The 15,746-nt window shown below is 43.7% G+C and overlaps 1 protein-coding gene across 2 annotated transcripts; it reads right to left on the bottom strand.

The window, feature by feature from the left end:
- Positions 1–463: 463 nt before the first annotated feature.
- On the bottom strand, positions 464–15,294 carry atp8b3 (ATPase phospholipid transporting 8B3). 2 transcript variants are annotated; one of them, XM_084011318.1, is made up of 29 exons: positions 15,075–15,294; positions 14,544–14,632; positions 14,228–14,286; positions 13,871–13,962; positions 13,628–13,741; positions 12,499–12,597; positions 11,860–11,921; positions 11,164–11,236; positions 10,942–11,012; positions 9,933–10,024; positions 9,671–9,829; positions 8,328–8,416; positions 8,057–8,250; positions 7,768–7,976; positions 7,160–7,191; positions 6,589–6,745; positions 6,200–6,388; positions 5,971–6,083; positions 5,291–5,458; positions 5,037–5,148; positions 4,861–4,936; positions 4,655–4,778; positions 3,971–4,157; positions 3,666–3,889; positions 3,210–3,293; positions 2,913–3,137; positions 2,141–2,279; positions 1,840–1,970; positions 464–812 (listed from the first exon to the last, which is right to left on the bottom strand). In XM_084011318.1, exons 3-29 carry the CDS (start codon positions 14,250–14,252, stop codon positions 615–617), a joined length of 3,438 nt encoding a protein of 1,145 aa, XP_083867444.1. In that variant the 5' UTR covers positions 14,253–14,286; positions 14,544–14,632; positions 15,075–15,294; the 3' UTR covers positions 464–614. The 2 variants fall into 2 exon arrangements, with proteins under 2 accessions (XP_083867444.1, XP_083867443.1); XM_084011317.1 differs by lacking the exons at positions 14,544–14,632; positions 15,075–15,294 and having other exon boundaries at positions 14,228–14,409.
- Positions 15,295–15,746: the final 452 nt, after the last annotated feature.

The following is a 15,746-nucleotide window of genomic DNA, read 5'->3' as shown; positions in this document are numbered from 1 at the left end:
GGTCCTGTGATTTACTGGCCATGTGGAAGTTCCACCTATTGCACTTAAGACACACACACACACACACATATAGACATAGACACACACTCACACTCACACACACACACACACGTCTGGTCAGAGAGCCTCTTTTCCCTCCTCCCACTGCAGAAGCCGGAGAGCCTGTGGAGGACTTTTAGTCTCACTCTAGTTGAGACTTTTGTGAAGGAAAAAAATCTGAGTAATAACTGTTACAGAAAAATAAAAACTTAAAAGGATAATATGGGTAAAAATTGCGTGTTTTGAAATAAATTAACAAATAAAACAATTGTAAAACAAAGCAGTGCTGTGGGTTTATTGTGTTTGATCCCCTGTGAGCCGCTTTTCTTCTGTTCTACCACAAACAACAAAGATGGAGGCGTTCATGTCGAGGTAAACGCTCTATGGAAAGACAATAAAGAAGATTTATAGGACATAATGGGTTTTGGATATCATTGACTTTATTGAAAAATAGTTTTACAAAACATGCCAAGAATTGCCCACAAAATGTAAAAAAAAAAAAAATCATCTTTTGAATGTTACAGCAATAATCTATATGATGAAATATGTCCCCTTTAATGTATCTTCATCATTATTCATATGCTATTTGGCGACTGCGGTCCGTGTAGTATTTGGCTTGTGGGGTTCTTACTTGCAGTCACCTTCTCGTCCACCGTCGGCACCGACGCGATGCAGCGTCCAGGCCCCGCCCCCTGAGAGAGGCCGTAAGAGGAACGGCGAAGAGACGTCCCCCTTCTCAACTTTGACCTCAGCTCCACCGACTCAGTGTGGACCTGCATCACAGCCAGGCGAGAGTCAGCTTTTACACTTTTACGACAACTCACACTCTTGTTTTTGTAGAAATTAAACCGCAGTAACGACTCAGAGGAGGTTATTAATGTTATTATGGCTCCTAAATATAACGTAAAACGGCAACCTGAGTCCATGTGATGCCGAGTCGGTCCTGAAGTCACGGTTATGTTTGTAAGTTCATCACGTTTGTTTTAATGTCAGAACCCGGTGGGATGTACACATTAATTATACAAATATTGCATAACTGATATTTCATCAGTCTTCAATAGTTTGGGAGAAAGGTGGAGTACAGGAGGAGGACCAACATCCAGGTGACTTTGACATATTTTCATTTCCAGTTTTAATTATGAACTTACAAGTGAACAGGGTCAAAAAAATGAACCTGAAATACAAATTCCCTATTTGAATACGTAAATAAGGCAGTTATTTTTCATATTCTAAAGTTTCTGAAATGTTTAAATGTGCAAAGGCGGTTTATCTTTGATATTGCCGTGTTTACATTTTCAGAAAATCAATCTGATCATTGGATGAAGCCAGGTTCAAAAATCCTGTTTCATTTTGTTGACATATTCCAGTTTCACGTCGTTGAGAATACAAATGTGATAGAAATCAGGCTATGAATGTTAAACGTACGACCCCCGGTGGTTTGATTCCTGTCTATATTCTGAAGGTTTTTACATAAACCTTCAGAATATAAATAAATATATAAAAGTTTGGTGGATGTTGTTTGTCAGAGTCTGAGGAAAAACTCACTCAGAGAAAACGGCCTTTGAAGATGAATAAGGTAAAATGTTTAGTTCATATACATCACCATGCAACTTCCTCAGTTGATTAATTACATTTGTATAATGAGGCATTATGGAATGCTAACTTTTGGTGAATATAGGAGGAATCTAAGTGTAGTGAAAAAACATCTAAATATACAGTTTTATGGAAGCAAAATAGCCCCAAATCCCCCGAACCTTTAGTTTCTGCTGGCAGAGCCTCGCCACCATGCAGATGTCTCACCTTGTGCTTGTCTTGCCTGGTGAGGATGACATTGAGGGCCTGAGCGGTCACTGAAGGCAACACAGCCGTCCAGGTAGTGAGCAGAGCTGCGAGCCATACCAGCGGATCAACGAAGGCCTTATCAGACACACCTGATGGAAACACACGGAGCAATTACACCTGCTCAAAGGCACGCTGGCAGACTCAGATCAACATGAAATCATCATTAGATTGATGTTTCTGCCTGCTGTGGTCGACCGTGTGTTGATATTATTTGTCTGAAGTGAATCATGCGGTGATGGCTCAGTGAAGAAGGGAGTACCGATGAAGTAGTAGTCGCTGGGTGATCTCTGAAACAGCAAGGTGCTGTGGGTGATCCTGGTACAGAGGAACAGCAGCACCACAGACACACACACTGATGCTACGTTGAACTTGGTCCAGAATCTGGTCAGCAGCACCATCTGCAAGACGGACGGAAGCACCGTCACCGGAGGAGAACGCTCGTTTTCTCAAGAGTTCACAAACTAAGAAACTGATCATCCAACCGGAATAAGCAGCTGTCTGCTGTCACCTGCTGTTAGAGTCAAATTCAGACACGTTTCATGATGTTTGGGTCGTTTGTGGGCGGGTCAGTTAAAATAAAATGTAAGCAAATTAGTCAAATATTACCTTAAGGTTCATATAAATATTTAAGTAATAATAATATAATACATTTAAATTATAAATATATATTATATAATAATATGTAATTATATAATTATATAATAACAATATATAATAATTATATATTATTATTATATAATAATATAATATAATAATTAGTACAATCTATTCTTATTATCTGGGCTATGGCCCTGGTAATAACAATATCCCACGTCTCATAATTATATATTATTATATAATAATAATATATAATTAATATTATATATTATAATAATAATATCCTACTTCTCATAACGTTAAACTTTTTTAAATGGCAAAAAGATTTTGACTCAACAGTTATTATGTTTACAATATTGAATAAAAAAAGGTTTAAATTCAATATTCAGAGTATTAATAAAGCAGCAAACATCCATGAAAAGTGTGATCCTGACCTCAACGGTGGCACTGAACATGGCTGCCATGGCGACGGTGACGGCCATGGTCTGGTAGTCGTAGGCTGTGTCGTGGTAGACGCCCAGCGGGATGAAGAAGAGGACCAGTGAGGTGTAGACGGCATACAGGAGCGCCGAGGCCAGCATGAGAGGGCTGGACATCTCCTGGTTCTGTCCAGTCCTGTAGAGCTCCGGCCACCGCAGGCTGCTGTCTGCATCCACGTCCTACAACAACACAACATCCATCAGAATACGATCACTGAGTTAGAAGAACATCCGTCTCTTCCACCTTCTCACCTGCTCAAAGAAGGCCAAGCACATGACGGGGGCGGCTGTGTAGAAGACGGTGTAGAGAGCGATGAACCACGGCTCATACAGGGACTGCATCGGAGACAGACGTGGAGGATTATGATGGAGGATGTTTAACTTCAGGTCCTTATGGGACTTTAGAGAGGTAGTGCAGATGTCTACTTGTATATTTAGTATATTTTAACTGCTTGAGCATCAGACAGCCCTTTCCGAGGGGAGCTGAAGCCGCCGTCTTTGCCATGTTCAAAAGTCCAAGTCGCTGGTCTCCCCTTTGATCAGTTAGTTTGCTTGTTTCCAAATAACTCTAAAAACACTAAAGTAACACAATGACGTGACACTGATTTTAGGAGGTGGGTTTCATCGTCTACAGCAGCACGTTGCTTCGCTCCCACGTCTCTAAGTAATACACCGACTATGCATAAAAACCCCATGTCCATGTCTGACCTGAGCACTGAAGCCGTTGTAGAAACCGAACCATATGTGCACGAGAGCAAAGCCGCAGGTCTTGAACAAGAAGTAACGCAGGAAGGAGGAAATGCGCCTGTAGGACCAGCGGCCGTGGACCAGCAGCAGCCTCTGCAGGAACCTGAACTGGGACAACGCAAAGTCGGCGTTCTGCACCGCCTGACCCCCCTCCACTCCTGCGAGTCCCACGCCGACGTGAGCCGCTGGTGTCGGGGACGGGAAGAAAAACACAATTAAGAGCTACAAACTCACATCTCCATCATGTTTCTATCAGCCCGTCTTACTCTTGATCATGTTGACATCGTTGGCTCCATCCCCGATGGACACGGTGACCGAGGCGGTGTGTTTCCTGACCAGCGCCACGACGTCGGCCTTCTGTCCAGGTGTCACACGACAGCATAGCACCGACTGGCACTGTGCTGCCAGGCTCATGAACGTGGCCCCCCAGTCTGGTCTCTGGTGGAACTCCGCCTGAAGTCCAAAACCATCAAACAGTTCAGGCTTTAAATACTGAAAACATTCTTCAGGTTTGTCTGTGCTCTGCTGCTTTGTTTAAAGGCATTTTAGTTCAGCCAGTATATATAATTAATATATGCTATAATCAATACAATCAGATATCTGTGTGTTTCAGCTCATAGTTTTTGATTCATAAATACTGTATATGGCAGATATTTCTCTCAGAAGTTGGTAAAAACCAAACAAAGAGCTAAAAGGAGTGAATATTGGTGTTCAAACATCAGGGCTCCTTATCTTCTAGGTGTCTAAATATGCTTTAACACAATTCTATCACCTCACTAATATAAATACAGACAAAAACAACCTATTTAATCATTTAGTATTCAAATGTTTATGTGGAACTTGTTGAGCTTTGTTTTGTCAAATTATTTGCATGCGTTCACACTTCAAACACATTGTTTCATCATCCAGTTTCAAACTGTATGCGTGACCTATTTCCAGTTCAGGTTTACCAGCTCGGGTCCGGTGAGGACCACAGCCGTCTTCGCTCCAGCTGCCTGCTTGTCTGCAGCCCACAGCTCTGTCTGCCTGGCCTTGAAGAAACTGACCCCTGGGTCTGGGGACTGGAGGATCTGTCTGCAGGGGCAAACATACCAAGATCAATGAGCTGGCGCGAGCGCGTGCCTGAGTGTGTTTGGGTATTTTTATCATTGCTAACCTCAGCTCGTGCCATTCCAGTAATCTGGTATCAGGATCCAGTAGCTTGCAAGAATATCCAATATTCACGGCCGTCTCTGCAAGGACGGAGACGAAGGAGCAGAAAAGACAGGTGAGACATGCAGCTACAGCATTGGACGTAACGCCACTCCCGCCTCCTGCTGCAGTATGTCACACCTGTTTTGTCCCCAGTCAGGACCCATACTTTAAGGCCAGCCTGTTGAAGCAGAGCCACGGTCTCGGGAACGCCCTCTTGAAGCCGGTCCTCGATCGCCGTCACCCCTAGAAGCTAAGAAACAAGGACGCAACTTTTAGCTCTATAACACAACTTTATTCAGGGAAAGTAAAGCAGGAACCATGAAGCGTGATTCAAAAACATATCCATGTTAACGATCAGCAGGACTGACAATAAACATGTCAAAACAACCCACCTGCAGCTCTCTCTCCATCTGATCATATAGCTTTTCCAGCAGAGCGTCACGATCAGCCGTCGCCATGGCAGCAGCCTGGGCCAGAGTCTTCCTCCACTGCTCCCATGATGCCTCAGGAACAGATCGAACCGCAACACACAAAGTTCTCAGACAGGCCTGGGCAAACAACTGACAGGAAAGGTTCACACGTTACTATAGGATGCACATTGTTTACCGAGTGATCTTTCAGGCAGAATTGAAAAATTGACAAAGAAAACCTGAGATAAACGCCGCGGTTCATGCCTGGACTATCTCTGGACGAGACCGCTGGCCTGATGCGTTCTTGAAAAGTGTATTGATCATTGATGAAGAACTTTTATCTACTCGGAGATGCTCAGTGCAGTGAGTGCAAACATATTCAGGAACCCCTTTAAGAAACTTGGGGCAAAATGGAGATCCGAGCACAGCCGAGTTGCGATAGCGACGGTGATTTTTTTCCTTCGTTTCCTCTGGTCATGTAGCACCAATTAAATATGTGGGCCTTTCATAAACAGCCTAGTTTTGTAAAAAAGACCACCTTTCTAGCGGTGAAATACTTCTTTAATAATGACACTGAAACCAAAAGATACTCTCAGAGTATCATACAAGTAGTTTGCTCAATAACAGCACACACTAAAGGTTCAGGAGAAAGTCCACTTCACCTCCAGGGCTCTTTCAGTCCTTTCCTGATACGGACAGTCCTTCTGCAGTCTCTCCAGGATCACGATGTCTGCCCCTTTACAGTACAGCTTTAACCCGCCCTCCGGCTCCCGCACTGAAAACAGTTATTTTTTATTCAGGAAAGAAGTTGACAATCGGGAACTCACTATAAGTGCAATTATCAAAAGGTAACAGGAGATTGCAGATATTCTTTTAGAGAGCTGCTCTCACCCAGCACAGACATGCGTCTCCTCTGGCTGGTGAAGTCCAGCAGTGCGAGCAGCTGATACTGACGATGAACACCCAGCTCGGAGACAACCAGGAAGTCTCTGGTCCTGGAGAGGAAGGCCCAGCCCAGCTCCCTGGCTGCACCGACAAGAGCCGTCTCATCTGGGGACGCCGCCTGGTAAACCAGGGCCTCTGGAGGAACGCAGCCGACACACAAGGAGGGTGTAAACATGTTGTCTAACACAAATGTCATCATCATCCAGTGAGTCGCTTATCTAAGGGTTGGAAAATTAAAATCATCATTCAAGAGACGGGGCAGCTCTCTGGGCGTCCAGACTGAACTACTCTGATCTGAATCACAAACACATGAGCATCCTCTCAACACAAACTACCTTCTTTCCGCTCAGCCATGACGGTGTGACACAAAGACAGAGCCCTGAGGAACTCCCTGCTGAAGGGACACCGCTGCCCTCTGAGCTTCTCCACCAGGCCGGGGGCCGACATGAACAGATCACCGCAGGAGAACTCGTTCCAGCGTAAGTCCATGGGCTGAACACAGACAGGAGGAAACAACTCATTAGGTTTGTACTTATATGAACATTTGTGGAGAATCAGATGTTCATACTATGACATGTTCTATCTAATTAAAGTAAAACATGTACAGGATGACTGGAAGCAGCGTTCAGGTTCAAGTGTCTTCTCATGTTTTAAAAATAAATGTTTCCTCTTGACGCTGGACTAAATCACCCTTTTTGTTAGAGCTCCTCTCATAATTTAATAAAGTAAAACTCTTCCTACATATTTATAATAATCTGAAAATGTATTAAAAACTCCATCTTCTGACATTTTGAGATTAGAGGACAAATCAGAGAATGTATCTTTAAATTCTAGATAATGAGAATAGCAAGAGGCGAAGAAAGAACAAATTACAGTTCAAGTATGCAGATTTGAGAGCAGTTATACCTCCGTGTCCTCGGCGCTGACCGATGCATCACCTATGAAAGCAGAGAAAATATTATATTTAATAACTACAGGACTGGAATCTGGAGAAGTCAAATAAAAAAGAAAGAACCAAAAACGAAAAAGAGAAAGAACCGTGAGAACGAACGTGGGCCGAAGCAGGAAGTGGCTCAGACATATGGTTGATGTGATTCTGACATGGTTTCAATAACAGTTTGTCTTCCCGGGCAGAGCCGGTGTTAAATATTTAGGAGATGGACTTTTGGATACGAGCATCTTCAGGGTTTCCTGTTGTCTCGCTCTCGAGGAAGTCAGAGGGACCTTTGCTCCACAGTGTGACTCATACAACCACACTTTAAAAAAGGGTGAACTATCCCTTTAAGGTCCTGTAAAGATGCATAATTTAATGTGCATCCTGTTGAAAGAGAATGCTGAGATAATCATTTTTAAAAAAAGGACAAAAGCGATTTGTTATAAACTTTGTTTTCTAATAAATGGAGGCGCTGACATTTGGGTTGCTGTTTTCTTGTAAGAAGTACACTTAAATATCATTAGATGTGTAGATATAGTGATATATATCAATATAAATGGTGTTAGTTTATGTTTTTTACCATAGATCTCCCCGGCTATGCAGCACTGTCTGAAGAGCAGACGGTTCTGGGTCAGCGTCCCAGTTTTGTCACTCAGCAGGTATCCCACTTGGCCGAGCTCCTCATTCAGCGAGGTATTCCTGGCCTCGGCCGGTCTGTCTGCCTGCTGCCAATACATCTCCCGATCCCAGCCAATGAACAGGCTGTGGACCGTGTGGATCAACTCAAACCTGCGGACACACGGAGGACCGTGAACACACAACCTTCCTGCCGACCCTCAAACAAGTGCAGTATTGTCGATGCAACTCACGAGATGTAGAGAGAAATGGGCATGGCTGGGCTGAGCAGGATGATGTAGCTCCAGAAGATGAGGAAGCCGGTGTAGGCAGGACTGCCGTTAACCACCAGAGCAGACAGGACCCCTGCGTGGCTCATGACCCAATTAGAAAAGACGCCAGCGCCGACGGCGAGGAGCAGCGCCGTCAGCAGCAAAGCGAGGACGATCTAGAAATCCAGACGCACCAGAGTTAACTCTGAGTCTCGTTGTCGTCATCCATCCACCTGCCCTTTTACACACTCACCCCCATCACCACTCTGTTGAAAACTTTCTCCGTCCGAGTCCTCTTCACTCTCAGCTTCCCACTGTTCCTCAGGATCTTGGCGTCGGCGCCTGACACAGAGCAGACAACCATTAGATGCTATTGCCCGAGCGAGTCGGGAGAGCCATCCTGCAGCCAGAGGGTGAAGGTTCAAGCCCTTGTGTCAGTGAGCCTCTGCTGATCTGCCCTTGAGCGAGATGCTGAATCCCTACCAGTTCCGGGGGTGTCTGACCCCGCTGCCGAGAGGTCAGCGGGAAGAGAGACTCTCCCTTACAGGGATCAATAAAGTATCACATTATGTTTCCCAGTGATGTTTGCTCGATCTCGCACAGAGTGCTGAAAGACGCTGGAGCTGCATGTGTAAAAACGACACGTAGTGAGAAAACACCAGCTCACTCCCGACGCTTTGGTGAGCAGCCCGAACGCTTCCAAACGCCACGCTGGAGTTTACGGACCCTCTCGCATCAGTTTAGGAAATGTACAGGTTCATTGCACAACAAAATGACTTGATTAGGCTCAAAGATTGTGGTAAAATCAAAATGGTTTCACACAGAGCACAAACTCGGAGTCTCCTGGGTGAAAGTCCGATCCGACCACCGATCCTCTGTCCTGCTCGTTACACTCGTTAGCATCGGATCCGCTGGGAGTTTTGATTGAGAACGTGTGCCATATCTCCAAACTGTTCAAGGGCAGAAACTTAGTCCTGCTACAACAACACTAACCTTGGTGGTGCATAATTCAAAGTAGGTTGTGTCAAGTGTGTGTGAGGAGGGTTAAGAGTTATCATCAGGCTCAACCGGGGGTCACACCAATAGTACGCCTGTGATGGAAGGTATAAAACCCATCTCTGGAAGAATTTGAGCTATTGATCCGCTTCACCAGAACGGAAAAGGGTCATAAGCAGCGAGATCCATGACACCTCTGCCTGGTCCAGCAATATCCGATCAATGATCACTTAAAAAGACGGGAGGAGCCCGTGATCTGCCAGACGTTAACAGACGCAGCTGCAAGAGTTAAGTACTGTCCATAATTAGCATCATAATGTATTCCACATAATAAAATTTGTCATTGAAACAAGTGGAGGCCACGGGAGAAGGTGAAATGAGGATAGGTGGCCAGGACACAAAAACATATTTGTCTGTTATCATACACCTCTATGAGGAAGCTCTTCACCACGTTTAGCTCGGTGTCGTTTTTCAGTTCGACGGGTTCAGCATCATTTTCTAAACAAACACTGAATCATGTTTCCCCTCACTGTCGCTCATAAACAGAACTTCCACGATGACATCCCCTTTTCTAAACTGAATAAATTCCACTACATGTACCCGTGTATATGGCTAAGCCGTAGGCAAACTCTGTGTTGCGTAGGACTGTTCCCCTCAGGAGGATGTGCTCGTTGTCCAGCAGGAGGCGCTCTCCTCTCCAGTGCAGCTGGCCTCTGAAGGAGTACAGGCGATCGTTGGGCTCCTCACAGACAACCAAACCTGCAAAATCAACACGTTTGCTCATAGTGACAAACATTTACCTGCTTTGTTTTTGCTCTACATTAATAATGAGCACATCTTAATAAAAACAACATGTAATCACCGTCAAATGCAGCGAGCTTCTCCTCCGAGGGGTCAGAGGTCAGTTCGTTGTGTGTAGCAGCGAGCGCTTGCCGGAACTTAAGGTTCGTCTCTCTGCATGAAGAAAAGACCACACTTTATTATTATTATTATTTATTAATACGTACAGAGGAATGCAATGTTCATTCCTGTGACTGGATGATATTCATCATATCTGCTGTTTCATACACAAGGTAACAGTCAAGCTACAATAAAAAGGACGGACACTATATAATGACAAAGAAACATAAAATAAAATAGAATAAAGCAGGATGAAATAAAAGAAATAGAAATATATCAGTATACCCATAGCAGGGCTCCACCTTTTAGTGAATATATGTTTTTGAAGTCTCAGGGAATATGTTATTTGTTCCTTTATTTTTTCAGTCCACACATTGTGTGTCGGAGGGTCAGGCTTCAACCGCCTCACTGTAAGGCATTTAACTGCTGTTGCTAGTAGTATCTGTCAGAGATATTTTTTGGCTTTTCCTTCAAAACTGGACTGTTTTGATTACTTGCATAATAACTTGAGACTTGACCTCTTACTTATTTTGATGATATAGACTCATTTAAATGTCTTCTAACTGGGAACAAAAGAACGAAATCTGACCTAAATGTGTTGGACATTTTTTAGCCTTTGAGCCGCCACAACGTCTCAGATGTGCATAGGCGATTTTAGACCTTTAAAAAGGTGACCACGTATTTGTCGTTGCCATGGCAACAGAGCAGGAGCCCGAAGATCTCGGCCCTCTGTAATCAATAACACCTTTAAAACCACATCCTAAAACTTCCTATTAACTCCTTAATTTGTGCCATTATTTTTTTACAATTATATTGAGTTTTCTTTTTTATGTTGTAGAAGATAATTGTTTTAACATGTTTGATTATACTTCTGTTACAGGTGTAATCATTATAAAGTATGTATGTATACGGCGATCATGAATTAAAATGATGAATTTGAGGTGGAATGAGAGAACAGATTCATTTCTTACCCGTCGATATCTGCCGTCTCCACGTAACACAGACTGTGAGGTTCTGAACTACACAGGAGGAGGAGGTCGGCCTGAGAGGAACGAGAGAAAGCAGAAGAATAAAAGGAAAGAAGGCAAAGTAGAAAGTTACAGGAGACACTCTGCTACTACTCTACTCACGCAACGACAAATACTCGAAACTACTGCTGTTGATTTGTGTGTTTTATATCATGAAGGTCTCACAGGGATGACTTGGTCTTTGTGGATCCGCAGCACATCTCCCACAAAAACATCCTTCCACTGTTCTCTGCTGAAACTGGAGGGAAAAAACGGCTTTCATGGGCTCAGATTTTAGATTTGCTGATCACACATCTCTCACTAAATATACAATCCATATATACAAACAACAATACGGAAACAATCCACAATCAAATTCTATATATCCTAACCCCAAATTACCACCTTTAAATACACAAACTAACCATTCACACACATCTACAAACTACATCTAAATTATTAAGGTTTTCTAAGATGAATTCTGATTAAAAACAATCACAGAGGAGGCCTATATTTCAAACATTATACTCTTAGAAACACAGGAAGGTTTCCTTTCCATCGATAAGTAAACTATATTCGATATATTCGTTAAGCTGACATCAAGTATAAATGACTTCTTGTAGTCTCTTTGTTCACATTTCATTATGAGTGTAACGGCCTCACAAACAACAGGAAAACGTAATCTCAGAAGACAGGAGAAGACCTCATCAAGAGGTTGGTCATAGTTCACGTCTTCCGATAGGTGCGAAAAATGTTTTTTCTCTCTAATGCACAAAGCGACCATCGAGGGATTCACTCATTCACACTTCATTAGTGCTTCATTAGACGGCCGTTTCAAACTGGAAGTCCGGAGAGAGTATAACACACTGTCTTTGTCCTCACCTCTGGGAGACGAGTACGTCACAGGGTCGGGAGTTAACCTCAGAGTCGCTGCGCCTCCTCGCCTGGAGATGGAGAGAAAACGAAAGACGGAGCAAAAAAAAAAAAGAGAGAAGAGATGGAGTTGGAAAAGCACGAGGAAAGGAAAAAGAGTGATGGACGGGGGAGCGTGCGAGAGGGAGTGAGGTGGCCATGAAAGGTTGAACAGGAGAAAGGAGAGAGGAGAAACGCCATTACGGGGCTCTACAGTGACACCAGCTGGGAGATTTACACCCTCCACTAAATGATTAGTCAATAGAGAGAGGTCAAGCAAGCGCTTCACCCAGAGCTGTTAACGACCGTAACTCAGCGATGCACTTAACCAGAGGATTCTCCATGCAAAACATCACGCCTGCATTTAAGAGGAAAAGCTTTAATGATGGGAGGGAAAATTAATGCTACTGGGATGACTGGTTTCGTCAATGAGGAGAGGACAAGGAGTCAATGCGGACAATGAAGGAGGGAGAAGAGTGCGGACATTTTTTTGAAGTGCCAAGTGCATAAATGCATGCGTGAGGCCGGTCGTTTATTTGTGTTTAAGATCAGGTGTTTGTGTGTGAGCCGGGGGGGGGGATGGGGGGTACGGGTGACTGTCGGCCTCACCATGTCGTTGGCGAGGTCTTTGACTCCTCTCACAGAGAGGACGATGATCAGCGGGATGATGGTGATGTACCAAGGTATGGCTGAGATGGCAGGGACACACTAGAAAACACACAGACACAGTCACACAGTCACACAGACAGACACACAGACAGACAGACAGACAGACAGACAGACAGACACACAGACACACAGTCACACAGTCACACAGTCACACAGTCACACACACACACACACACACACGGAGAAGGAGGTTACACAAGTCTCTCGAATCTCTGAGGTAAGAGAAATTCTAGAAAGATTCACATTACATAATTTTTTGACCAACACATGGAAATGATATATAATATATACTGTATATATAATGTTTAGGGTGCAGTGCCTTTACTAATAATGTAACAATCGACCAAACCCCTGCAATCGATGATCAAGTGGGACCAACATGACTGATTTGGATGGTTAAGAACATCTGGAGTGGGACTGTCCTTTTAGTAAAACATCTATAAATAAATAACTGATATTTGTCCGTGGTAAAAAAGGATCAAAAGGTGTCCGAATTTAGAATAACACCAACTCTTGAACACAAGACTTTGTTGAAATTCTTAAAGCATATGTTGAGTTCTGAGAACCTTTCCACATGACCGTAACACAAAAAGATGCAGGGAGCCATCGGCAGCATTAATATGAGGAAGTTTAACAAATGAAAAAACAAATACAATAGTTCCCTGAAGTTTTATAAAGTAAAAATAAACAAAATAAAGACCAGAGAGTAGTGATAGCATCGCAGCACACATTTTAAAATTAAAGTTTTTTTATCAGCAAATCTGCTTAAATTACAGATAACCATAAAAACTCTGAATATCGGTGCAGATAATTAGTCAACCCTTAATCTGGAATTTACATCTTATTTCTTCTCTAAACAGAAAATTAAGAGAAAATTAAGAGAAAATATAAGAGATAGCTCATGGCCCACCATGATGACATTTGATCTAAAATAACTGGATATGAATGTATCAGCATCGTTGCCATGATTTCAGACTAAAAATAACATTCTGTCCCTCAATCCTGCCAATAAAATAGTAAACCTGAAAACAGTCAAAGCATGAGAGACGACAGCAGATCTTCATCTGACCTGCAACACCACCATGAGGAGGAAGTAGAGATTGGCCACTCGCTGGAACTGTTCGAACAGCGTCAGCGGCAGGAACGTTAGGGGGGAGTACTTGTAGCTGCGGACCAGGTTGTCCTGGCAACCGACACCAACAGACAGACGGGCACAAGGGAGACATACCGTATGAGCACATTAACCTGTTCCTCAACACATCGGCATGCCAACAGGTGTCAGGTGACCGCGGGGGGGGGGGAAAGGACTCACCGAGTATCGGCCCCAGCCGAAGCACAGGAAGGATTTCTTCTGCCTGGGTCTGTGGAAGCGGCGGCTGTTGGCCCTCACCTCCCATGTAGGGCCTGTCAGACACCATTTACACAAAGATGTTATGTATCATTTACACCAGCGACAGACGGACACGTGTGTGTGAATGTATATTAATATGCATGTGGGAGTACTGTACTGCTGTTAACCAGATCTCAAAGTGAGAAAAAACTCCTCTAATAGCATCTGCCGAAGAAACGTGACCCCCTATAGGAGGTGATTTCAACCCAGACAAAAGGAAGACAAAGTAAATATGACACTGATAGTTTAAAATCAAATAAACACTTCAAAGAGACGTACCAGATTCAACACTGTCCTTGGCCATGATGCCGAGGAGACGCGTGTCGGCGTGGCGTGTGCTATAGGAAGGAGACGACACGGTGAAGCGGCTGCTCGAGTCTCTAAGATACAGTAACTCATTACACGGCGTTACCATGCTCGGCTACATCATATAGGTGAGCAGGCAACAGGCATCACTGATGCTGATCCAAACAGACGGCCTTACCACACTACCCATCCCCAATTAACCACTCCGTCACACAAACAAAACGGTGCAAAAGGTGAATTCACGGCTTAGTTTGTTTTCATATGATGAAATACTCAGAAATGTACCAACACTTCGGGCTGAATTACTGCTGGAAGATGGATGAGCAACCCTGGTGAGCGAGACCCGAGGCTGCTCAGACCCGACCACCCCAATCAATCCTGCAAACATTACCATGGAGAGAAATAAGCACACTTTATATATAAATTAATGCATTTCATGATTGGAAAGGAGCAGAAAGAAGAATATAATTCTTATTTTTTTGTCTGCCCCTTCCTTGAACAAAATATTCTTAATGGTCTGCCATTTCCATTAACCGACACCTTCACCCTTAATCCCAACAACAAGAAACTAAATACCCTGCAAAACAGAAAGACGGTAAATTTGATATGCATATTGTGTAATTTGTCTTTTATACATTTGTTTAAACTAAAAAATATCTGTACAAGCCTTTAAATCCTTGTGTTGAGAATGCCAGAGTTTGACGGCGCTAACAGAAGCACACATTTGTTTTAAGGTGGTTCTTAAGCTCGATGCTTAGAATCCAATCTCCTGTGATTTCCATCCTCTGTGGAAAACAAACAGTTCATAGAAAGGACTCACCTGCGTCGTCTGCCAGCGCTGTCCGTGCATCCAGGTGACACGACTGAGCCATCAGTCACAACGCTCTACTGCTCACAGCTGCACATTAACATGACTGTTTTCATAACCATTCTTCGGCTGTTTTCATAACCAGTCTTCAGCTGCTTTTCATAACACACACACACACACACACACACACCTGTTTCATCCTTCCCCCTCCTTCCTCCGATGTTCCCCGGCCTCGCCTTCCTCTCGCTCCCAGGTGAAGGCTCCGGTATCACAGATAGTCCCTGTGCACCTGACCTGAGGAGAGGAAGAGGAGTGGAGGAGGGGCAACCGCCGGCAGAGAGCAAACAGAAGAAACCGCTGTTTTGGTTTATGTCACGTTCTGCAGCAGCTAAACTGTAAAAAAGGTTAATTTTTCATTTCATTGGGGCAAACTTCCAGAAACTAAGGTTCGAGATGTACTACCTGTTGGAACTGAGCCGGTTCACTTCAGTTCCCAGAAGGTATTTTAACAGTGTGGTGATGTTGATACAGCAGGAGTATTGGTTTACAGTATTGGTTTACAGTAAGCTGTAAAACTTGCATTCAGACCGGGCATGCATGGCCAACACCAACCGCCAATGTTCATTTACAGTTTTCCTCCTCTCAAGTAATCTCTCTATACATACATTATTATCATTTTATTAT

This window comes from Eutrigla gurnardus (assembly GCF_963514095.1).
Source record: "Eutrigla gurnardus genome assembly, chromosome: 6".
In the NCBI taxonomy this organism is placed as follows: domain Eukaryota; kingdom Metazoa; phylum Chordata; class Actinopteri; order Perciformes; family Triglidae; genus Eutrigla; species Eutrigla gurnardus.
The sequence above is the reverse complement of the archived record's forward strand: the minus strand, read 5'-3'. Positions and strand labels throughout refer to the sequence as shown.

Bases quoted from the DNA above. Each gene is read 5' to 3' on its own strand.
- atp8b3 (XM_084011317.1), bottom strand. From the start codon at position 14,363: ATGGTAACGCCGTGTAATGAGTTACTGTATCTTAGAGACTCGAGCAGC. The intron at 12,598-13,627 runs GTCAGATGAAGA...TGTGTTTTCTAG, and splicing joins TCCTCATGGTGGTGTTGCAG to TGTGTCCCTGCCATCTCAGC. The intron at 5,149-5,290 runs GTGGGTTGTTTT...CTTGTTTCTTAG, and splicing joins AGATGGAGAGAGAGCTGCAG to CTTCTAGGGGTGACGGCGAT.